The following is a 26,346-nucleotide window of genomic DNA, read 5'->3' on the forward strand; positions in this document are numbered from 1 at the left end:
CAGTCACATGTGCCTGCCAAAACGTAACTGGATGCAATGCACCCACATGCATACATATACTTAGGCTATGATTTACACTCTTGGTTCAGAAACTAAAGGTAGAGCCCTCAAACAAAGGAAGATCAGTGACGCTATCCTATTGAGGGTTAACAAAGTGGAATTATTTAGGCTCGAACAGGGTGATCATGGGGGGGGTTTGTTGATTTTGTCATACAGTTTCACAAGTGTGGAGGACATTGCATGCCTGTGAGATATTTGAACACAGAATTCATACCTTCCATATTTGTCACAAACCTTCCTTTATGTATGGAAATTATTTACTTATTCAGGCTTACTACTTGAAATTTGTTTCACACATTAACTGGCCATGCATTATAGAAAGAAATAGAAATAATTTATTGCCAGCTGTTAGAGGTTTGTTCATAAGAAAGCTAATGAGTAACATAATGAAGTGTGTGGAGTAACAATGAGGGCACTCTCAACTGCTTATTATAGTTTCTTGGCCCTGGCTAGGCGGTTGTTTCGCCACATGTGCAACTTTCGCAGTAGCTTCCAGTACTGAGGAGTATCTGGACTTCTTTCTTCTAAAGTTTTAGGTGGTCCCAGGTCTAGCTGGAAGAGCCTAATGGAAACATAATAGAAAAGAGAATGTGTCAGATAAAGAAGTCTCTGAAATTGGGAATTCGAGAAATAGCATATTAAATTTATAAAAAAATTCACACTCTGTTACAATTTTAAAAGAACAAGTGACACCATTAAAATAAGTCTTATCAATTTACAAAAATCTCATCACTGAATAAAAAATAAACTATTCTTTGCGCAGCATGTACACACACACACACACACACACACACACACACACACACACACACACACACACACACACACAACACAGGCCTGTGTGTAAAATACCAAAAACGCAACATGTGAAGAAACTTATAAAACATTATAATATATTTGCAATGAACCAATTTAATAAGACACATTAATGTTTCAGGGAACAGCATCTTTCTAAAATACAGAACATTAAATCGCTTGAATTTAGAACACATCCAACATTGGAAAATGGAACCATATTTTAACCTACCAAACTATACCTTTTCATAAAAATGTAAAAAACTTTTGAATAAAGCAGAGATTTAACATTTTAATCTCAGAATAAATAGTGCCTTAGTATAATGTACTGATAGTACACTTTGCAGTACAAATCATGCTTCCCTAGTGCACTTTAATGGAGGGAAATCCTTTAAACGTAAGTCACTGTAGGCAAATACAAGTACCAGAAAACTGCTGATTTCCAACACTGCTAAAATAGTGCACCTCACACAACCCAGAAACCTTTACGTATGAAAGGAAAGGGTAAAAACATTGGAACACATGCATAGAAACTGGGAATCTACATGACTACCACACAACCTCATCGGTCATGTACTGTAGTAATAACTTTACAGTAAACCAATAGGGACAGATGGTTCTCTGCCTGTAATTCAGATAGATTAAATTATATAAACCATTAACTCCTTGTAATCCAAAAAGATGTGTATAAACATCCATTACAGATGTATCATGCTTGTGAAATAGCGTTCCAGTGTTTTTTTTGTAACCCTTGCTTAGATGTAAAAACCGGTAAATTTTTGTTGCTGTCTTTTACAGTATCTAAAGCAACAAAATGTTTTAGTACAGAAAACTGTAAATGTGCATTATTTCTTTGCTCAAAGGATCCATCTTGCGATCAAACCACAAAGGTTTGTATGAATCCTGTTACACACAGACACTGGCAGACTCTGGTTTGCTGTTGCAGGAAACAGTTAGAAGCAGGTCCTGGTCACACCATCAATAATATATTGCTTTCCATGGAATCACCATCGACAATTTTATGAATGAGGGGCTGACCATATTACAGCAGATGAGACATGTTCAATGTCTCTCCTGCCTCTTAGTAGCAGTAGAACACTGTTAAATATGGTCCAACACCAGTTAGCATTAGATCACTGTTAAAAGTGATTTAGCATTGTACAGAGGACAGAAGGATGTAGGGCCATCTGCACCTCTATGGTCCCCTATTTCAAGTAAACTTAAATAAACTCTAAAAAGTGGTTGAAACTGAAAAAAATTCCAAACCATCAAACTCACTACCCAACATATCAAAACTGCATCAAACCATACTGATGCAATTTTGAAAGCATGAACGTTACACCAAACCAACAAAAAAATTTCAACACACAAATATCAGAAAAATATTAATTAAGATCTACAGGGTAGAGCTGGATAAACTTCTGCTATGAAATGACTGCTCCAATTATGAAGGAAGTTTGTGGTAACCTGCATTTGGAAACCCTGTTTCTGCATTGTGCATATAGCTTTCATTTTGAATGCTATGCAATAGTAATAACTTTCCTACAAATCACATGAAATGGTTCAAGCAATGTTCTGCATTTAGAGGTTCTCACGGGGATGGGCACACAGCCATTTAATCTTGTTCCAGCAAAAGAGCAAAGGGGTCTATTAATCCAGTTATATTTTTATGCAAGTGAGATGGGCGAGTCAATTTCATCCAACTATCAATAATTTGCCAACAGCAAAATAATTTGCAGAACTTTTGTGATTCAAAATGAAAAAAATCTGCAATAAAATAAAGTCCACTGGAAAGTCAAAGTGTATGAAACGTAACAAAGCCAATCAACAAGTATCAACAAATGTTACATGTCTACATCCTTTGTGGACTGTACTAGGAGAAAACGTGTGGCTGTTCTCTGCAACTGTTACTATTCGTTGCCCAGACTACTGTACACTCATGTGCATATTGCTTTTATTTCATAGCTTTGTGTACTGTACAAATTTAAGTTTTCCCTATTTTTCTTGTAGTTTAAATTCTTACACTCACATGACAATTATTTTTGGTACTCGTCCTTACTTCAATAACCTATCGAAGTTTAGAAATACACATGCATTTCATTACAATCTCCACCTGTGCATTTTTTTTATAAAAATAATATTAATACTGGTGGTCATTTACAAAGCACAAAACATTCTGCACTTCAATTAGTTTGGGATCTGACGAGGTGCATTGGTTTAGGGAGCAAGATGTCAGAATTTAAGTAGAGAAAGGACATTCCCTGCAGAATAGGTGCCGCACACAGTTTTGTGGAGCAGTGCAGAAATAAGATTTCCTTTTAAGTGTGGAGATTATTGAAATGAGATAAAGGGGTGGAAAGAGCATTTTTTTTAGGGGTGTTTCTTGCTGTGTGGTTAGGCACACAGCCATTTAGACTACATGTAAGGATTTTAATATTTCACCAGTAAAGAGATGGTGGTCTTTGGGTCTCATCATATACTTTTAATAGAACCCATTTTGAGCCTCCATGTTGCACTTTAGTGGAAAAACGTATTACGAGGTGCACTCCTAACAATACAATAAAAAGCTAAACACAAGCAAACAAAATTGCCACATGTAATAAAAAAAAAAGTCCAGATGTCACCTTACTTAATGAGGATATTTCATTCATTATGATTTAAGCCATAAATGGAGGAAAAACTGGGTGGTGGCAGAGAGACACTTTCAGCAAGAGTATGAGACAGCAGGAAACTGCTAATGGACTAGTTACTACCCAACATGCACACCTGGTGGACAGCTGAATTATATAGCTCTAGACATATACCTCCACTGATCTAGTCCATTTGCTGACATACCCACAAAAAGGACACATGGCTAGCATTATCTCCTGCTAAAATCAAGCCGTCAGTTCAACACCATTAGTCAGAGACAAAATATAGGTGAAGGGAAATAGGCTAAACTTGTACCTATTAATGTGTCCCAAATTGCGTTGAAGAGGATTTTGGGCCTCCAACATGGATTTCAAAAGACACATGGGACTGAGCAAAATCATCCAAAACATGTTGCTGCTCAGCCTCACCTTAAATAACCTGGAATCAGGGTAAGCGATGCCCATGTGTGAACGTGCTGCATAATGTTAGGTTCAGGACCATTTCATATAAGAGAAAAACAGTCAGATACAGAAACCGGAGACCATCTGCCATCTTGCTAAAAAAAATGGAGGGTTGTTTATCAATCTTTCTTTCAACATCTTGCGGACTTCTACAGAAGCCTAATCGACCATTGGAGTTAAGAAATTACCCACTCTTTAGCAGAAGTGGCCCCTAAATCTAGGCCCTGGCTTCGGAATAAGTACTCCTGCAGTCTTGGACCCGGGCAATAATTATGTTTAATCAGCTCCAGGGCCAGTTACTCCAGTCTGCAGACATATAATAAAGATCTCAGACTAGAGCCCTAGACTCCGGCCTACCTAAGATTAGCTGCTCAAAAGGTCTCCCAGATCCACTCATCACACACCATCTTCAGATTAATATAGAATCTTAAAGGCCATTAATAAAGGAACTTCAGCTTCACGTAAAGTTGTGACCTCATCCTACATGTTGTAATTCTAGACAGTACTGCACCTGGCAGATAGAAATCTCTTCAGATCCCTGCATGTTCAAACACACTCACCTACTGACCAGCAGACTCTACTCCATTTACTAATCATATTGACAATAAGTCGTCCCCAAAGCCTCTTTTACTGACAGTTGCATATCCTTAGGCTGTTGCATCTACTATGTTTCTTCCATTAGAGACAGCCTTTACACCACTCAACAGAAATTCAGCAGGCAACAGTTCCATACTTCAGCCATATTAATTATATAGACTTAATAAAACACCCTCCAAGTAAGCTTCATCACTAACAGAAAAATTCCCGGACAATCAGTGCTGCAACATCTATAGCTATAAGCCATACGAATGAGAATATATTTATATATTAAGAACATAACAACCAGGTATTTTGCAAACCACAAGAAGGAAGATGAGCGCCCCTTCTCTCACACTCTTCTCCAAATGCCCAACCCCCACTCTTTCCAAAAGTTCTCCACAAATATCAGAAGCAGAACCAAAGAAAGATACAGTGAACCCTAACACCACCAATCCCCACCTAAGGAACAACAACTGACTGCACAGACGAAAACAACACCAAGGTAAGTCAATTCAGGTTAGCACATAAACACGACAGCAGCAACACAAATTTCCACCACTCCAACCAGCAACTGCACCACGAAAAATTACTCAATAAAAAAAAAAATACAGCCCTGAGTATTGAAAGCAGAACTTAAGCAAAATCATTTCTAATCTGCTACTAGCTGGCCAAAATATTGGAGAGGTCTGTGCTTTTTAAGTCTGATAAAGGGACCGCCAATACAATCCAATTACTGAAATTGCCTAAAGAATAGGAGTGTATGGGATCTATTAACCATGCACCCTTATGCAGTAATGATCCAACAGCTGCCTTCTTAGCATCCTCATACTGCCTGATATCTACTCTCGTTGACACTATCTTACCTAAGATGTCATGACCATGGTCAAAATGACAAGCCAAACAGAACTACAAGCTTTACTTAGCGGATTTTAAACTGGATGCAAGTTTACAGAGCAGGAAATTGGCGCTCTGTGCTATTAATTTAATTAACTATATTGTTAGGAACCCCTCCAGCCAGTACAACAAAACCTGGAGTCTGCTCCGAAAGCCTGGTGTTCACTGTTGCCCCTAGTGGTGGGGACAGACTTGGCTGCAGACAAACGGAGGGTCATGAGATGTGTACCGGCTGTGGAGAACCCAGGAACAGAGAGTTATGGCTTGCAAGCAGGAATAGTCGGGAAACACGCCAAAAGTCGGGGTCACAGGCACGGTAGCAAGGTCCAAGGTACAGGCAAGAATGGTCAGGATCACGAGCAAAACAGGCAGAATCCAAATATCCAAGCAGGGGGTCATACACAGGGAATCAAACGGAGTATCCACAGGACAGGGACTAGGAAGCAGGAGCAGATCAGCAAGACTGTAACAGAGAAGCTATAACCGGCAGTGAGGCTTCAGACTTCACTGCCCTAAATACTATAGTCAGCCAATCAGAGCCTAGCTCTGAATTACACACAGCCCCTGCCACTACACTAAATGAATACATAAATGAGCCCACAGGTGGAGCGCTGCGCGCACGCGCCTGGCTTTCCTAACTTGCCAGGACGCGGCGCTGGAAGAATTTAGCGTCCGACCGTTGCCTTGGCAATGGCCGGGTCCCAGGCAGAAATGACGTCCCGGCCATCACCCAGAAGGCACAGGAAGAAAGGCTTGTGACATTTATACAATTATTTATTTATCAGTGATCTAGCTACAACGAATAACAGTAATGACGTTGACTTGCATAATATGAATGAGGTGTTAACTCTTCCCCTTGCACCTCTCTGACCTCAAAACGGCCCAAACCAAAGACCCTGTGCTTAAAAGGGCATTTGAAAATCTAGCGGATGAAAAAAAGTTTGCACTGTGTAAAAGAGATCAGTTAACCTTTTTTAATTTTGCAAAACAATATATTATACCGGAAGGACAAGCATAAATAAATGGAGGAGGATATGCAGCAATTGATTGATCACACCCCTTCAGATAAAACTGTGGATAGGATCACAGCACAGTATTTTTGGCTAGGAATATATGCAGTGGTTGATAGATTTTGCATAGCATGTCCCGATTGTCAAAAAACAGCTACACTACATCCAGGCCCTGCTCCACTGGTTCCCCTCCCAATATTGCTGTTCCTTTTGAAAAAACAAGTAGGAGTAAACCTAGTAGCGCCTACTGTGCTATCTTCTATGTTTTACGTTCATTCTGGATGCGTTCCCTTTGTGGGTTGCCACGGCCAAACAGGCTACCTCTAAGAGAATGGAATTACTTTCCCTGGCGGGCTTGCCAAAGATGGTCCTGACTGACCAAGGTATTCATTATTTGTCTCAGTTGATACAAGGGGTACTGAAGCTCTAAAATGTAACTTGAGTGAGAACATCTGTATATGGTCTAGTTGAATGGTTTAAGCGTACTTTAAAATCCATGCTGTAATGGTTAATTAACTAAAAAACAGTGGTAAGACATGTTTGCTGTACGTGCAGTGCCTAAGGCCTCAATCAGCTTTTTGCCGTTTAAGCTCCTATATGGGGGAGAAAACCTGGTGCTATACTCAATCTCATATGAAGGCAACAGCCAGTACAGGGAGAGAACGTCTTACAATATGTTGTGGATATGCGTAATTGCCTGGATTTAGATGGTCAACTAGCTAGAGAGAATTTATTAAATTCGCAACAGACACAGGAGTGGCTGTATAATCTTAATGCTTGTGCTCATGTCTTTGCGCCAGGCAATAAAACTTTGCTTTGTTGTTACCCACAGAGGGGAGTAAACTGTTGGCTAAATGGCAAGGACCCTTTGAAGTTATGAAAGTGAAACAGATTTACCATATAAATTTGTTTAAAACCTGGGAGAAGCAGACTTCATTCATACATCCTTGTGAGACCGACATTGATCTTGGTCCTCAGAACCTTTAAGCCCCCAGTCAGTCGTTTAGAGACTGCGGGCCTGATTTATTAAGGATCTTAACTTGAGAAACTTCTTATTTCAGTCTCCTGGACAAAACCATGTTACACATAAGTTATATACTGACCGTTTTTTTCATGTAGCACACAGATACTTGATAGCTTATTTGTACACTGATATTTAAAGTTGATATTTGTGTGCTACATGAAAAAACAGTCAGTATTTAACTTATGTGTAAAACAAAATCTAATTTGCACCCCTTGCATTGTAACATGGTTTTGTCCAGGAGTCTGAAATAATAAGTTTCTCAAGTTAAGATCCTTAATGAATCAGGCCCTGCATCTTTTAATGAGACGCTTAGTCTGTGTTAAGGATAGTTACAGGAGGATTTTTGAGTATGTGGCTCTCAATTTTCAAGCCAGTACCTTGTCTCCTTTGTCGCCCCCCTTTATTGTAACACTTGGAGAGTTATGGCCGCTTTGGCCTGTATGTCTTATGTTTGGGGAATAATTTTTGTACTACCGTGATCACCGATGTGTATGTTTAAGGTTCTGCTATCCGTTGCTGTGAGATTTTTTTCAAGCCAAAGTCATATTGAGCACACGTCAAAAATAAACTTACTTAAGAGCCATCTGCATAATAGTATAAGACTTTTTGAAGGGTGATTATGTTCTTGGAAGTATATATTTGCCTGGGTAATTTTATCTCTATTCTCCTTTTTGAGAAGTAGATTCACGTTAAGTTGCCAATGATTTTTAAATGCTGGCAATGAAGAAACTTCCAACTCTAGGAGTATAGCTGAACGGTCAGACCAGGAAACAGGAAAGATCACGGCTGACCCAGTGTTCTTATGGTCAGCAAAATCTACGCAAAAATAACGTGAGGGATGAACCCGTGCAAAAATGATTTTTGGGCCATCGACAGGGAATGAAATTGGAAACAGTGGATATGATTAGTAGAGAGACAAAGCTGGGGTCCTGGGAGGGAATTAAAGTTGGATCTGTTCTACAGACTCAATCATTTTGTGCCATTATAGGCCTATTTCTTTGTTGAACATTAACCTTAAACTTTTAACCAAGATACTGATGAAAAGGCTGGTCTCTGTCATTGTTCCCTGGTACATCCTGACCAAGAAGGGTTTATCCCAGGCCACCCAGCAGCAGATAACACTTGGAAAGTTCTCCTCTATGCAGTAAGCATAACAGCCACTCCAGTACTGGTGATAACCAATAACAGTTAGAAATACTTTTTGACAGGGTTGCTTGACCCCTTATGGATCACACCCTGCAAGTTCTAGTTATTATTGGATATTTCATATTAGGTGTGGCTGCCCTATACTACAATTCCACAGTGTCAGGTTTGGCGAATGGCTTCTCTTTCTTTTTGTTTCTTTTGAAGCATGGCACAAGACAGGGGTGTCGTTTATCCCCTTATCAAATATGCAGAAGTATTACATGACAGCACACTTATATTAAATCAGTCCTCTGCCACACAAACACCCACAGTAGCAGATATGCTGACTTTGAAGCAGACTTATTTAACTGCCAACTGACAGGTTTTTTCAATACATGCAACACAAAATGTTTTACTGCTACCTGATCATGGGACATATCCCATTTCCCCCTGGAAATATTTTGCCTTAACAGGTCAGATTCAAAGGGGCATATTCAATTAGGGTTCCGGTGCGCGTTCTTGCCGGTACTACGGTACCGCAATAACGCGGATTTTCGTTCGCAACCCTATGGGCTGCGAACAAAAATCCACATTATTGCGGTAACGTGGATTAAGTACGCGGCCCGTTCCGGCACGATCCCGCGAACCGGAACCCTAATTGAATATGCCCCAAAATGTCTCATTTCAACTTTTTATAATCACAAAGCAGACGAGGGGAAAGAGAGAGAGGAGGGTGGAAAGAGGAGGGGGAGGAGAGAAGAGAGATGCTAAGGGCTCCATTTGTTTTCGGATCAAAGAAAATACTGTTTCTTATTCTCCACCACCAAAAATATTGTTTTGCGCTCTCCGCCAACGAAAGCCTGTATTAAAATCCTACTCAACTTTTGGTGCCTGGAAAGTTACTGCCTGTGCACATACTGGTGAGTGGTGGGCGTCACTCAAGCGCCCACTGGAGGCATTGGGTAAATCTGAATATTTGGTATATTAATCAAGATGGGTCTGGTACCTCCATTTATGCCTTAAAAACGCTGTGGTCAGATTTATTCCTAGAAACTAAGAATGCCCTCCCAGACAGCACAGACTAATGAGATAAAACTCAAAATTTCACAGAAAGCCTCAAAAAAATGCAGGTTGTATAATATTTGGGCTAACTATATGCTGCCCATTGTTAGGTATGTTGCCATGTTATCTGCTCCTAACTAGTGGGGAAATATCCAGGCCTTAGCTTAGGGATGTGCCATAGTGGAGTATAGGGTAACTAAGCAGGTTCAGGAGCCAAAGCCTTGCTCCCACATAAACACTCTCCCAAACTTAAATAATCAAGTGAGGGGCCCATGTCGACAAGGTCGACCAGAGAACCAGCACAAACATTGTTTTTAACTTACTGGCCTTACTACATGAATACGCATAGATAATAAAACATTTACAAACATCTAAAAAGATTACTATACTTTGAATACAAACTAGGGTATAGAAAGGACTTTAGTCAACATTGGGACAAAAAGATTTACCTACCACTCAGGATATTGAGAATCATCTTTTAACTTGACATCTGATCCAACCTTATATATGTTCACCCCCATAGCATATGTGGTCAGGATAGTGGGATCTGTGCACAATTCAGGTTCTTTCTGGACCTCTTTGGCAATTCCCTTCCCCTTCCCTTTAACAACTGTGGATAAATAACATTGTTTTAATTCTTGTTAATAACAATAAAATAAAAACACTGTTACTCTCAAAATTAACGATTACATGTTTAAGCTCAAATACCTTACATTTTTGTTTTTCTGCTCTCTATTTACAGTATTAACTCTGACGTATTAAAACAATGTGTCAAGAGTCAAATAATGGGTTGTAATGCAGTTTTATGGTCTGTTGCGATCATAGAAAAATGTAAATCTCCTCTTGTTTAATGTCATGACAATAAAAGAGCCCAGGCACTACCTTTACTCTTAAAACTAGAGCCCTTTTTTTGATGGCCAGATAGGTGGTTGTTCCTTGACAAATGTAGGCAAGGTATATGATTGACCTACTTATATGGCCATATGCAAAAAAAAAAAAAAAAAAAAAAAAATTGTTTTTCAGAATCAATTAATTTGAGATCAAGAGGTTGAGAAGGTGCATTCATTGCTGTGTTCCTGGTTTTGTGAGGGACGCATAACATTTCAGGCTCTCAAAATTAATTCAATTCTATGGTACCAATTCAATTCGGCCACGTTCTTCGAGGAATAATGTGGCATGCACACTATTACCGCTACTATGTTAAAAGTGCGCACTATTACCGCTACTATGTTAAAAGTGCGCACTATTACAGCTACTATGTTAAAAGTGCGCACTATTACAGCTAGCACGGCAATTTTAGCGCCGATTTTCGCTCGCAGCCCACAGGGCCACGAGCAAATATCCAGGTTAAAATTACCTTATAAACAGTAATACAATTAGTGCTGCGTTATTCCTGGACTAACATGGCCGAATTGAATCAGCTCCTATGTGTAGCAAGGAGGTTCAGATAATGAGTCTGTGGCTGGATCACTTATAAATAAGTTATTGAAATAATATATTTAAATTATTAGCCAATTTATATAGTTAGAAATGTACTGACTCAATACTGTGTATTAGAAATGTACTTATTTTTTTATATTGTGTGTACTTTGGTATATGAAACTTATTTATTTCTAATGTATATACCAGGGGAGGAAATGTGTATTTTGCAATTGTTTGAAGAAAGGACCCAATGTTAATCTCATGTTAATTAGACCTTTTGATGTCCAACACATCCTATAACCTGAAGGCACAGGACGGTTTAATTAGACTTGCTGTTAGGTTTTCTCTGTCTCTAAAACAGGATGCAGGAAATCACAGCAAGTTTTTAGGAACTCACAGATTGATTTTTGTAAGTTAAATTGTGTTAGATGGAAGATTACATTACATCCTAAGATCTGATGAATATTTCAGACTTGGTGGAACCACATAGGATCAGGGGACGGCGTTACCCCCTGCTGACGTGTGTCAGAATGTGTATTAAAAAAAAAATAATCACTGGTTTGTACTGAAACGTATCATTATTGTTCCATCTTACTTTCTGGTCAATGGTACCTTAAACCAATGTGAACTGTCCTTATTAGGACACTTGCGCTAATAAACATCATTTGCTTCAAGATTCTGCTTTGACAACTTCTTCCCTGCTGTAATTCCTGCGACCTGCAGATTAGACCCAAATCTAATCCGTTTCCGGCTGTTCTGGGGTTTGAACCCAGCTTTCCAGTACCAACGCTTTGCCCGCTACCTGCAGCTCTGGCCAGTGAGATAGGCCAGGGTTACTATCCACAGCAACCCTGATCTGAAGGCAAGAGGTCAGGGGTACACTAGCAGCGACAGTTACCCAGAAGGACGCAGTTCTGGATGCCATTAAGAAGTACAAAGGTGTCAGAAGCTTAAGCCCCTCCTACTGCAGTTAGAGGGCACAATTGGGATAACAAAAACGGCACTGTGGCAAGGCAACAGATAGGGTGGCATAGGAGGTCCATCCTGTCAGCGAGTCTTACTGTGATTTCAGTGGATGTGTTAGGGTTAAATCTGTCTTGCATCCTGCTAGATGCTCACATTTTCTCTGTACTTCAGCTGCCTTCCTCTGAGCCAATTGGAAAACTCTACCTATTTAAACCATCACCGTCATTGCCAGTGATATCATTGGACAAGCTAGCTTCAAGGTTCCTGTACCTGTGTTCAATTTGATCCTGACCTTATACTTATATTGGACTTTTGATACCTGGATTAAATCATACAAGTCTGTGGATTCCAGCTTCTTAAATTTAACTCCTGGCTCCTGTTTACTGGTCTGTATCTACACAGACTGCGGTAATCTACTGCTCATTTATGGAGCGTTGCAGTGATTACTGGACACTAGCATGTCTTAAGAGACATTGTTCAGATCTTGCATTGCCTCAGACTGTATTAACCTGCACCAGTATTTCTTCAGACATTGTTCATCTACTTGCATTGCTTCAGACTATGTAAATCTTCACCAGTATTTCTGTGTTGCAACAAAAGACTAAAAAAACAAAACAAAAAAAAAAAAAAACCAAACACACAACTGCACGATTTCAGCATTACATTGTGGCTAATTACTTCTCCCTGCAGTACCTCAGAGCTTGTGCTTTTCCTGTTTGTACTTTATACTGCAATAAACTCCACAACGTTTTTATTACAATATAACCTCATTATTCCTGTGATTTACTAACAGGAACACTTATGGGAAAGTATGTAAATGCACATTGCGACAAATGTAATAAAGGTTTTCAAAAACACAAAATTGGCACGTAATAAAATTAGACCCGTTGTCCCATTACTCCAATGATTAATTTAAGACAAAGCTAAACATTGTATTATTTTGAGAGAAAACAATTAAATTGATAAAAGGCAATGTTCGTAAAGCTGCTATAGGCAGAATGTTTCAGTAGTGTTTCCACCATACAAATGTTCAAATGATTTTATGGTGCTGTTCCTCACACTGAGATGTACAGTATGTGTACATTTAATCACATTTGTACAAACAGAAAGAAACTATGATTCTACACTTTCATAAAATATCTTTATTGGGGTTTTCAGGGCAGAGGAAAGAGACTGCCCTAGATAAATGTTCTCTGAAGTATTCACCAACCTTACAATAGTTGCTTTTGATTCCCCTATGGATTTGCCATGGAACAAAATTAAACAATTTTCCTTTCCTTCTGCTTCTTGACTAAGTTAAGAATCCTTTCTTTTTCAGTGCTTAGATGATCATAGAAGGACATGTATAATTATGTAAAATTTTCATGGTCTGCGGAAATTTGATACTCCTTTTGGAAGAAGTACTTGAGACAGGATGGACCGCCTATGCCACCCTGTCTGTTGTTGCTGGGAACCGACTGGGCTTACTTTGCCACAGTTCCCTTTCGTTATCACGAATAACCCCTCCTGCCGAAGTGGGAGGGGCCTGCTGCCACCACTGAGCTCCTTCTATGGCACTCAGAACCACAGTCCTTCTGGGTCACTTACGCTACTAGAGTACCTCGTTGTGATGTACCTGGGCCGGTAACTCCGGACCTCTTACTATGGATCCGGGTTGCTGTGAATGGATCCCCCCTGGCCTATCACATGGACCAGGGCTGCATGGGTAGCAGACAGAGCGTTGGTACTGGGAAAGCTTGGGTCCAATCCGCCGGAGAACGGATTAGAGTTTAGGGTCTAATCTGTAGATGACAGGAAAACAGCAATATTAAAGATGTTTCCAAGCAGGTCTTTGAAGCAAGATGGTTAATTTGCTCACACCCACTGGTGGAAGATACCAGTGTGATCAGGTCAGATGAAGTCAGAAGAATGATACATGCTCACAGAGCTCATCTTTTATACAGTTCAGAAAAAGTCTATTTTTAGAATCAGGATATTCTCTTTTCACACAAACATTGATTTACATGCATTGCAAAACCACTAGTATTTATACTTAGCTATGAAATTCTTAAAAAACCTTGTATAAAAGATGAGCTGTGTGAGCATGTAATCATTCTTCTAACTTCATCTGACCTGATCACCCTGGTACCTTCGACTAGAGTGAGAGAAAATAAACCATCTTGCTTCAAAGACCTGCTTAGAAACATCTTCAATATTGCTGTATTCCTGTGATCTACAGATTAAACCCAAATCTAATCCGTTCTCCGGCTGTGTCTGAGGTTTGGACCCAAGCTTTTCCAGTACCACCGCTCTACCTGCTACCCATGCAGCCTGGTTAGTGTGATAGGCCAGGGGAGATCCATTCACAGCAACCCAAATCCATAGTAAGAGGTTCGGAGTTACCGGCCCAGGTACATCAGCAACGAGGTACACGATCAGCGTCAGTGACCCAGAAGAAACCCGGGTCTGGATGCCAGTATAGTCCATTGGTGGCAGCAGCTTAAGCCCCTCCTACTGCGGCAAGAGGGCGCTTTTTGGATAACGAAAGGGAAAGGTGGCAAAGTAAGCCCAGCCGGTTCCCAGCAACAACAGACAGGGTGGCATAGGTGGTCCATCCTGTCACAGATAACTGGTGGTGAGCGGTGGGATAACCACAGGCGGCCTTTTGTGAACCAATCAGGAGAGCCGAGTTATTCAGGCAAGTAATAACTGCAGCCAGGAGAACGCACAGGATGTCTGATTACACCAGCATGTCCAGGGCGGATCTCGAGACTCTGTACAGTGCCAAGGGCATTGACATCAGCCATTCGCCAAACAGGGCGGTGATGAGGCGCTGAGGGAATGGCACCGACAGCATGGTACCCCAGACAGCAGAGATCCCTGATCAACAGCCTGCAGAGACCTCTACATATCAGACTTCACCCGCACAACCAGCCCCTCTATCCTATGATGAGCGCAGGGCTGCCGGGCTAAAGATCCAGCTGGCGGCCTTAGGGGACAACGCATCTGCAGCTGAGAGGGCACAGGTCATAGCAGCATGGCGCCGAGAGGGAAGGGCACCAGCCATGCAGCCCAGGAGAGAGGTGCCCCCTAGAGGATCAGGACTGTTATCTTTACCTTGCCCTAAATTTAGAACTGTGTTGGGAATATTGATGAGCACCTGCATGTATTTGAAAGGACCTGCAGGCTACACGCTGTACCCAAAGAGGAATGGGTTAAGCATCTGGTGCCCACACTGCAAGGACGTGCAGTGGAGGCCTACCGTGAAGGTGCCCACAGAGGACTGTGCGGACTATGATGTAGTAAAAAGGGCACTCCTTAAACGGTACACTATTACCCCAGAGACCTATCGTCTGAAGTTCCGGGACTTTACAAAGGACTTCCACGCCACTCGTGAGGAGTGTGCCAACCTGCTGCAGGAGTTTGCCAGGAAGTGGCAGCGCGATGTGCCAAGTGCAGTGTCACCGACGGTGCGCACCGGAGGTGACAGAATGGGTGCTGGACCGGAAGCCAGGCACCCTGGAAGCAGTTACACAGCTGGCGGATCAGTATGTAGCCGTGAGGCCACACTGGCAGAAGCGCCAGGTTAACAGCCAACCCCTAAGGACTGTACAATCAGGGAGACACCCCTCTTCTACTCACCCCCAAAAGCAAGTACCTAAACATTCGGGTACTCCTCGCCAGCTACTGCCTCGCCCTGTCCCTGGGAGATATCAGAGACCATCGGCGCCCAGGCTGGAGAGAAAGTGCTACAGCTGCGAGAAAATCAGTCATTTAAGGATGGACTGTCCCACAGTCCCAGCACCCCAGACTCGTGCCCCTAATCCGAGTCCTGTGGCACGACTAACTTGCTTAACTTGTGAAGGTGAGCCACTAGAGACTGTTTCCACCCCTGCCAGCCCAATGGAGTGTGGCGTGTCTGAAGGTGACTCAGCGGAGAGTGTCACCTTTGTGTCCAAAAGACCCCCCAAAAACATGTGGAGAAATCTGCAGCCGGTCCAAGTGGGACCCCTGCAGGGTGAAGGACTGAGAGACTCAGGGGCCTCAATTACTTTAGTGAGTCCCCATCTTATTGATCCTGCTGCAGTATTGTAGATTCGCACTGCCAAAGTTACTGTGGCAGATGGACTGGAAAAAGAAGTGCCTGTAGCAAGGGTGTTTCTTGACTGGGGAGATGGCCAGGAGTTGCGAGATGTTGCCATTATGGATGGCCTCCCAACTGATGTGATTTTGGGCAACGATGTTGGGGGTGGAATTGTGACCGCATTTCTGAACTCTCTTACCCGGAACCAAGCTGCTAAGCTACAGTCTTCAGGATCTACACCTGCACAGCTCAGCCCAGAGGAAAAGACCACATCTGCTATTTCTTCAGGAAACAGCCAGCCCTTTGCCTCTGGAAAGACTACGTCCCCTACCTACGCAGAGGATGTGGTCTCTTGCCAACCTGATCTTGTGGGGGTGCCCAGTGATGCTCCTGTCCCTAGCAGTATGCCAGCTCCAGCGGCGAGTACAGCTGACCACAGTGACCCCCCTTTGACGCTAGTCATCCCAGCATAGACCCCCCCTGCAGCGAATCCTGACTTAGACGATAGTGAGGGCCGCAGGGAAGAGTTCAGGGCAGCGCAGCTCTCCGATCCCTCACTGGAAGGCATGAGGCGCCAGGCGGACGGCAGCCTTCCAATGAGGGAGGTAGGGAGTGTGACCTGGCGTAAAGGGTTATTGTACCGTGTAGCTAGGGAGGTAGATGGGGACCAGACCCATCCAGACCAGTCTGGGAACAAGATGTAGATGGTCCCCTACCTGTGCCCGTGTCTGACACCTACCTATTGCCCTGTACTAATGCTTCTGTAGATGAGTTAGCCATAGTTCAGGGTTACCTAGAGGGCATTTCCAATTTCAGTAAGATTTGGGAAGATAATCTAGAGCAAATAGGGGTGGTGATAGGGAAGAGGGGGTGGGCATGCTTGACTGTTAGGGCAGAGAAGTGCCAGATGGGGATGTCAGAGGTACAGTACCTGGTTGATTATGTGAAGGGAGGAAGGGTTAGGACAGAACCAGCTAAGGTAGAGAGAATCCGAGCCTGGCCCCAGCCCACGACCCAGTTACATGTACTAACATTCTTAACGAATGCAGGGGACTACGGACGTTCTGTCCCAGACTTTAGTACTGTAGCAAATCCCCTGACAGATCTCACTGAGAATAAACTCTCCAAAATAGTTGACTGGAAACCAGCTTGTGAGCTGGCATTTCAGTCATTAAAGGAAGTTCGTGCTCCAGTACTGTTGGTGCCTAGTTATGACAAGGACTTTATTGCGCAAACTGGCGCGTCACAGTATGGACTGGGAGCAGTACTTATCCAGGTGGGGTCTGATGGGCAGGAGCACCCCGTGGCCTATTTGAGCAGAAAACTGCTGAACTGGGAGGTGGGGTATGCCACAATTGAGAAGGAATGTTTGCCATTTTGTGGGCAGTGAAAAAACTACAACCTTATTTGTATGGACAACGTTTTACTGTGATGACTGAACATAATCCTTTAAAGTGGCTACAATACACCTCAGGGGAAAATGGCCATTTGTTGCGCTGGAGCCTTGCACTTCAAATTTACGACTTTGACATAATTCACAAGCAAGGAAGGGCTTATAGCAATGCGGATGGACTGTGGCGGCAGGAAGAGCCAGATCCGCTGGATCACTTCCGGTAACCCTAGGATACTGCGGACCAGGAGCCAAATCGTTGGACATGGCACCCTGGTTGCCGCATGGGCAAGGGTGGGAGGGGTGTGAGTGGATCACTATTAAATAACTTTTGGTAAAATGTATTTAAAGCAAATAGCGCAGAGCACTTATTTATGCAATTGCATTTGCACTTATTTTTTTATATTGTTTATATTGTGGGACAGGTAATCGTCTTTTCTGAGACCAGGGAAGAAATCCATCTCTTTTCTAACCTTGCTATAGGATATGCCTATTTCTGATGTATATATCTGATACAATGAGCCTGTGTTTACTAAGCCTTTGGTGTATTGTGGTTTGGGGAATTAGCTTGTTGTGGGACCTTTTGTTGTTCTGTGGAAATGTGTATTCGGCGACTGTCTGAAGTATTCATGCCAGTCAGACCTTTTGACTTGCTAGTGAGTCTGCTGTCTCTGAAATAAGATCCAGAAAATTAACAGCAAGGTTTTTAAGCATTGAATAGCTAAGTATAAATATTAGTGACTTTACAATGTATGCAAGTTAATGTTTTGGTAAACGGGGTTACATCCGGATTCTAAAAATAGCCTATGTCAGAACTGTATAAAAGATGAGCTGTGTGAGCATGTGATTATTCTTCTGACTTTATCTGACCTGATCACCCTGGTACCTTCAACTAGGGTGAGAGAAAATAAACCTGCTTGGAAACATCTTCAATATTGCTGTATTCCTGTGATCTACAGATTAGACCCAAATCTAATCCATTCTCCGGCTGTGTCTGAGGTTTGGACCCAAGCTTTTCCAGTACCACCGCTCTACCTGCTACCCATGCATTCTGGTTAGTGTGATAGGCATGGGGGGATCCATTCACAGCAATCCGGATCCATAGTAAGAGCTCCGGAGTTACCGGCCCAGGTACATCAGCAACGAGGTACACTAGCAGCGTCATTGACCCAGAAGAAACCCGGTTCTTGATGCCGGTATCGGAGTCCAGTGGTGGCAGCAGCTTAAGCCCCTGCTGCAAGAGGGCCCTTTTTGGATAACGAAAGGGAACGGTGGCAAAGTATGCCCAGCCAGTTCCCAGCAACAACAGACAGGGTGGCATAGGTGGTCCATCCTGTCACAGGCCCCATATGGGAACGTTATATATAACAATTTACATTCCTGGGTAAAAAATTCCAATTCCATGGGAAAAATCTCAGGGAAATAAAATAATCTAAATAATTTAGCATTTTTCCTGCTGTTGAATAAATCTACCTTCAAGCCCCCATATCTGTACTATTAAATATACAATTGTCCGGTTCATTCACCACTCTAATTTTCGTCATTCTTTTACATGTATGTCTATTAAGAGTAGGATCTACTATTGAAAATATTTGAGGTCAACATGTGCACACGAATTTAAGATTATATGATAGCACCTAATTTTATTAAAATACATTTGGGCAGAAAGGTTATGATGATCTTTAGAATTGTAAAAGATTCCAACAGCATGCCCATAACATTGGGATAACATATATGTGTATTCTGGTAATTTCTTACATGAAGGTTAGTTTTCCTTGTTTCTTCCACTACCAGGGGTACCCTTAGGAAGGGGGAGGATTTGTCTATATTTTAATTAATGTTGCCTTCAATAAAATGGCTACCATGCTTGTTCTTGCTTTTGGCTCAAGTGTAGGATTCCTATATTCTGGCTATAGTGTTTCTGTGACTTTAAGGCTTATTTATTTAAAAGGAGATTGATATTAGTTCGGGGTTTTTAATGAACCTTATGCCTCTTTTTTTTTAACATACGTTATTACATTTATAGACATTGTACTTTTCTATTAACTAGTATTTGGGGTATACTGCGGGCCTATATTAACACTTATGGGTATCACCAATAACCCAATCAAATCATAGATATAAAAAAAGTGCAAATAAAAGCTCTGGCTTTTGCACATTGAAAAGTTATGTCACAGTTGTGAAACTGTTTATGAAAATCCGATATGGATGTCACCAACATATAGTTTTAAAACCTAGACTACAGCAAAAAAAGAGGATTAATGTACTTACGTTAAATCCATTTCTCTGATTTCGTCTGGGGGACACTGCTTACCATGGGTTGTGGAGGGAGCTTGGGGAGTTGGCACCTAACTAGTTAACTTTAGTACTGCCGACAGACCCGTCCCCTCTACAATCCCCCTGCCCCCTCTTGTTCAGTTAATTAAAAAGCCCAAGGAGGAAAGGCCAGTTAAACAAGAGCACACAGAAGAAAAGCAGAAGGGAGGGATCGCAGTGTCCCCCAGACGGAATCAGAGAAACGGATTTAACGTAAGTATATAAATCCTCTTTTCTCTTTCATCCAGTCTGGGGGACACTGCTTACCATGGGGACGTTCTAAAGCAGCCCCTTAAGGGTGGGACTACTCTGAAAATCCCGCTCGTAAAGCACTACGAGCGAAATTTGCATCAGCGGATGCAAATACATTAAACTGGTAAAATTTTGTAAATGTATGGACAGAAGACCAGGTGGCTGCCCTGCAAAGCTGGTCTGCAGAAGCCCCATTTCTTGCTGCCCACGGCGCCCCTACCGATCTGGTGGAATGGGCGGTAAGTCTCTCCGGCACAGGGCGGTTAGCCTTTATGTAAGCCTGTTTAATGGTTGCCGTAATCCATCTTGCAATGGACTGTTTTGAGGCTGGCCAGCCACTCTTATTGGCATCATAAAGAACAAATAGAGAATCGGTACGTCTAAGCAGAGAAATTCTTTTGACATAAATGCGGAGAGCCCTAACCACATCTAACTTTTCCATAGACTGCTGATCCGAATGGGAAGTAGATGAAAAGACCGGAACTACAATTTCTTGGTTCCGATGAAAAGCCGAAACTACCTTTGGAACGAAGGAAGGAAGGGTTCTTAACACCGCTCTGTCCTCGTGGAAAACCAAATATGGTACCCTACGCGCAGATGCGATAGCCAAAAGAAAGAGGACCTTCCAGGTCAACCACTTTAAATATGCACCAAGTAATGGCTCAAAGGGAGGCCCTTTAAGCATATCCAGCACCAGGTTGAGATCCCATGGTGCTGTAGGCGGAACATAGGGAGGTTGAAAATGCAAGACTCCCTAAAGGAAAGTCCTAATATCTGGTAAAACCGCTAATTTCAGATGAAAAAACACTGAAAGAGCCGATACCTGAACTTTAATGGAACCTAACCGAAGCCCTGCCTCCAGGCCATCCTGAAGGAAAGCCAACAAGCGAGGGAGACGAAAGGAGGACGAGGGACATGTCCTATTTTCGCACCATCTGATGTAGGCTCTCCAAATCCGGTGATATATGCGAGCTGAAACTGGTTTTCTGGCTCGCATTAAAGTGTCTACTACTCTGGGGGAAAAAACCTCTAGCCCTCCAGAGGCTGGCTTCAACAGCCATGTCGTTAAACTGAGCTGAGGTAAATTCTGGTGACGGAAGGGACCTTGCAGAAGCAGGTCGTCTCGTGACGGAAGAGGAATTCCCTGTCCTCCCGCCATAGAGATTATGTCCGCGTACCAGACTCGGCACGGCCATGAGGGAGCTATCAGAATTACTGGCAGACCCCCCTGCCTTACTAGTCTGAGTACGCGATGAAGCATGGGAATCGGAGGAAATAGGTATCCCAACCTGAACTCCCATGACATTGTCATAACGTCCACTGCCACCGCTAAGGGGTCTCTTGCCCTTGCGCAGAACCTGTGAACCCTTCTGTTGTGTCTGGAGGCCATGAGATCTATGTCCGGAAGACCCCACCTCTGAAGCAGAGACTGGAAAACTTCCGGATGGAGTGACCACTCCCCCGGCATCATTTGGTTTCGACTTAAGTAGTCGGCCTCCCAATTTCTTATTCCTGGAATGTAAACTGCGGAGATTGCAGGGACATATTGTTCTGCCCAAACCAAAATTTGAGCAGCAATCTTCATTGCAGCTAAACTCCTGGTTCCTCCCTGCCTGTTGACATATGCCACGGCTGTAGCATTGTCGGACTGGACTCTGACAGGGTGGCTCTGGAGGAGGGACTGGGCCCCCCGGAGGGCTAAAAGAATAGCCTTCAACTCCAGCACATTTATAGATAAGGCTGCTTCCTGAACCGACCAAAGTCTCTGGAGTCGGAAGTGCAGGATTACCGCCCCCCAACCTTTTAGGCTGGCGTCTGTCGTGGCTATGATCCATGAGCATGGAGCGAAGGACCTGCCCACCCTCAAGTGATCCAGGACTAGCTACCACTGGAGCGATTCTATCGTCCCCGGAGATAGAGATATTTTCTGGAGATCCAAGCGTAGGTGGGATCCTGACCATTTCGTCAAAAGATCCCACTGCAAACTTCGGGAATGAGCTCGACCGAATGGAATGGTCTCGAAGGAGGCCACCATCTTTCCCAGCAGCCGCATGCACAAGTGCATTGAGGGGCTGGGAGAATTCAAGACCTGAGTTGTTACACTCTGAATAGAACTGATCTTCTCGACGGGCAGGAATACTTTTTGCTGACTGGTGTCCATAATGAGCCCTAAGAAAACCATGCGTTGACACAGAACCATCTGAGATTTCTTTAAGTTTATTAGCCATTCATGGCCCTCGAGAACTGCCAAGGAGAGGGATAAGTGATGACGTAAGCCAGTCTCCGAGGAAGATTTGATGAGCAGGTCGTCCAAATAAGGTACTACCTGAACTCCCTGTAGGTGAAGACATGCTGCCATAACTGACATGATCTTCGTAAAAACCCTCGGCGCTGTGGAGAGGCCGAATGGGAGGGCCCGAAACTGATAGTGGGAGGATCCCACTGTGAATCTTAGGAGAGATTGATGGTGGATCCAAATGGGAACGTGGAGGTAAGCGTCCTTTATATCTATGGACGCCAAAAACTGATCCTTTTCTAAGCTGTTTATCTCTGACCTCAGGGATTCCATCCGAAACTTGTCCACCCTTAAGTGCACATTGAGGCCCTTTAAGTTTAAGATGGGCCGAAAGGAGCCGTCCGGCTTCTTGACAAGAAACAGGTTTGAATAGAAGCCCTGTCCTTTCTGGTAGTTTGGGACCCTGCAGATAACTCTTTGAGAAAGAAGAGAGGCGACACAATCTTGTATTGCCTGGCGTCTTGATGGATCTCGGGGTAACGGAGTTAAGAAGAAACGATGTGGAGCCGTGCCCAGCAGGTCTATCCTGTACCCCTCTGATATAATGCCCCGAATCCAAGGATCTTAAAGGAAGAACGCTGCCCATTGATCTTGAAACAAAGACAGACTTGCCCCCACTGGCGCCCCCTCCAAAAGAACAGAGTGGTCGTCAGGAAGCAGGCTTCTCCTGGGTCTTGGATGTATGATGCCTACCTGCAAACGAGGATCTCCCCCTGGCAGAGGAGCCTCGAGAATTGGGCTGCCTGCCTCTAAAGGACTGACCCCTAGGCAAGGAAGCCCCCCGAAAGGGCTGGCGAAAGGAGCTGACCCGAGGGTTACGGCTCCTACTAGGGAATACCGGCAAGGAAGTGCTTTTGCCCGCCGTTGCCTGTGAGATCAGGGTATCCAATTCCGGGCCGAACAAACCTGCTGCAGAAAAAGGAATAGTTTACACTGACTTTTATGATTCTGCATCTCCTTCCCAGGATTTCAGCCATAACGTCCTTCTTGCAGAAAAAGATGCAGCCTGAATAGAAGATGAAACAGCTGCTGTGTTCTGGGCCGCCTCATAAAGGTACCCCGATGCCTCCTTTAAATGCAAAGCCAGGGGAAGTAAGTCAGAGTCCTGTAAGGCCTCTGCTAACTGGTCTGCCCATGTTTCCATGGCTCTAGCCACCCAAACTGAAGCAAATGTGGGTCTAAAGGAAGAACCCGCAGCTGCAAATATAGATTTCAGCTGAGATTCTACCCTACGATCATAGACATCCTGCACAGATGCTGAACCCGGGGTTGGGAGTAAAGTGTGTTTGGCCAATCGGGCTATTGGAATATCGACCTTTGGAATAGACTCCCAGCAGGCCACATCTTCCTCCTGTAACAGATACAGGGAGGAGAATCTTTTGGGTACAGAGAACCTTTTATCAGGCTGTTTCCAGGCTCCTTCAGCAATATCATTAAGCTCTACTGAAGGTGGAAAACGGCTAGCTTTTCTTTTGGCCTTCTTAAAGAGACTTCTGTCTCTAGGAGGAGGATCCTCCGGTTCTGGGAGGTCCAAAGCTTGTCTAACTGCTAAAACCAAATCATTAATAAATTGGCTTTTAGACCTTTCTTCCTGACCCAAAGGTTAAACCTGGTCAGGATCAGAATTAATTTCCCCTTCTTCTTCTGAAAACTCCTCAGAGTCTGAAAGGACCATAAGGATATTATCAGACCTAGGACGCTTTCTTTTAGAAGGCGGGATGTTAGGGGATTCAAGTAACTGGTTTAGCTTATCCAAACCCTTTATAAATGCTGTGGACCATGGCGGTTCTGTGGGAACAGGGGCCTGGTCCGTATGTAAAGAGGAAGGCCCTGGCATAGAGGTTCCAATAGAACCTGTGGTAGTAGGGAGGCCCAGCTGTGTACTAGGATTATTAGCCACCGAGGTTACAACACTAGACCACAACTGATTGGATTGGCAAACCATCTGAGCTAAAGAGGAAACCGACTGTGATAGGGAGGCCACCCAGGCCGGTTCCTCCGTCGGAGGGGCTGACATTTGCTGGGTTTGCGCAGGTGGGACCTCTGCTTCGCAGACAGAGCATAGCGCCAACGGGTCCTTCTGGCCATTAGGTAATTTAACATGACATTTAGAACATGTAAAATATTTTGCAATAGGGCCCTTTCCCTTATCTGACATTTCTTAATAAAGGAAGGCACACCAAACACACAGACTAAAATTGTTAAATTTAGCTGAGTAGAGAGAGAGAGATATAATTGTGTGGAGAGAGAGGTGAAAACTACAAGTAATCAACTAATCTAGATATAAAAGTTGTACTTGTAAAATTTTAAAACACAAAATAATACCTAAGCAAGTAGGAGAACTATAACATAACCCCTACTAGCCCACTTGTACACAGCAGTACAGAATATGTGTTTAAATAAATCAAATACTTAGCCCATAGGCCAAACAGGGGAGAAGTCCAGCAGCAGTATCCTGGTGTCTGCTCCCTCAGCTCTGTTCTCTCTTCCCGGGCTTCTCCTTGGCGCCAGAAGACTGGAACAGACCATCTCTCTCTGTGGAAGGAGAGGGAGCTCTATTTCTTAGCTCCCCCCCTTCAGTAATGCTGTTTTTGCAGCGATATTGTCCATAAAAAAAATAAAAAAAGGTGGATTAAATGGCAGAGTAGTGGAGACCTCCAGCGGAGGTCTTCGCAGCGGATAATACCTGATGCCCCCTCCTATAAATGAGGGGGGATCCAGGTATAGCCCCCTTCTCCTCTCCTACGGTTTTTTAAAATGGCCGCCGCCAATGTAATATCCGATAACCGGCACTCTATGCCTGCAGTGGCAGCACCGGTTATCGGGGAGGCTTCCAGGAGTGACAGCGGTCCGTGAGACCGCTTGTCACCCCCAATTCAGGCACCCATCTCCTGTCTTCCTGTCCCTGTTAGTGAGAGCCGTTGGCTCCCATCTGACAGGGTAGTGCCTGTGCTGCCGTGCCGTGAGTGTGTTCTCTATATTAGAACACACTCCAGCTCTGCCCCCTAAAAAAAGGAATGAAATAAAGAAATAAAATTACTAACAGTACTGAAAAACACTGCCCAACTCACGGGCACCTAAAAAAAACTGAACAAGAGGGGGCAGGGGGATTGTAGAGGGGAGGGGTCTTTCGGCAGTACTAAAGTTAGGTGCCAACTCCCCAAGCTCCCTCCACAACCCATGGTAAGCAGTGTCCCCCAGACTGGATGAAAGAGAAACAAGTTATATTTATGAAAGTCTCCCCCCCACCCAACCACCACCAAATCCAAGTATTTGGAAACCCCACACTATAAATCCTAGGTTTGCCCTTGACTGCTGGGAAAGCAGCAGAACGCGGACTTCAAGTGACATCAAGTGGAGTAACCTGGCCTGGATAACATCCCACGATCCCCAGGAGGTTACATCACTAGCTACGTCTCGCTAGCTAGGAGTAAGCAATTGCATAGCCCACTAAGAAGGCAGAGAGCAGAAGACATAATTATGATCATCATTAGGAACCTAAACAGGGTAAGGTCCTAGTAGATCCTATAAGGTATAAATCAGTTTGTACGTATTGTAATGAAAAACCCCATCTTAATACAAAAACAAATGTGATGTAGTTATCTTTCACTTAAGTATTTCCTCTTCTCACCCGGTTTCTTGGCGTAATACCGCAGCTGCACTCCCACACGGGGGCACATCAATGTACCCGCAGCTCTCAGCAACGATGTCCCAGCCATTTCACACCTGTATTTACTTCCGGGAGCATATTACTCCACACAGGTACACGGGACATGTAGTTCTCTCTTGTCAATCATTAAAGTTCTGTCTGCTGCTTTAGCTGAGCCAACCAGTAACACAATTAAATACTCCTCTCTCACAACGCAACACAACTCTCGGTTGTCACATACTACTTTTAAAGGTAATTTCCGTGCTCATACTTTGCCTCTAACTCTTGTTCCCGTATGCGGAAATCTTTCAAGGACTACACCTCCCAGTGTCCCCTGCGCGGTCCTATCTG

General features: G+C 43.5%; 1 protein-coding gene across 1 annotated transcript; it reads right to left on the reverse strand.

Moving 5' to 3' along the window:
* Positions 1 to 372: 372 nt before the first annotated feature.
* Positions 373 to 26,282, reverse strand: MRPL54 (mitochondrial ribosomal protein L54). Its single transcript, XM_075204816.1, has 3 exons — positions 25,978 to 26,282; positions 10,095 to 10,251; positions 373 to 622 (listed from the first exon to the last, which is right to left on the reverse strand). Exons 1-3 carry the CDS (start codon positions 26,063 to 26,065, stop codon positions 490 to 492), a joined length of 378 nt encoding a protein of 125 aa, XP_075060917.1. The 5' UTR covers positions 26,066 to 26,282; the 3' UTR covers positions 373 to 489.
* Between the last annotated feature and the right edge of the window lie 64 nt (positions 26,283 to 26,346).

This window comes from Mixophyes fleayi, chromosome 1, assembly GCF_038048845.1.
Source record: "Mixophyes fleayi isolate aMixFle1 chromosome 1, aMixFle1.hap1, whole genome shotgun sequence".
Lineage (NCBI taxonomy): Eukaryota > Metazoa > Chordata > Amphibia > Anura > Limnodynastidae > Mixophyes > Mixophyes fleayi.

Excerpts from the sequence above, each read along its gene's own strand:
- MRPL54 (XM_075204816.1), bottom strand. The coding sequence starts at position 26,065 with ATGGCTGGGACATCGTTGCTGAGAGCTGCGGGTACATTGATGTGCCCC. Across the intron at positions 10,252-25,977 it reads GTATTACGCCAAGAAACCGG|TTGTTAAAGGGAAGGGGAAG; the intron begins GTGAGAAGAGGA and ends ATTTATCCACAG. Across the intron at positions 623-10,094 it reads GATTCTCAATATCCTGAGTG|GCTCTTCCAGCTAGACCTGG; the intron begins GTAGGTAAATCT and ends TGTTTCCATTAG.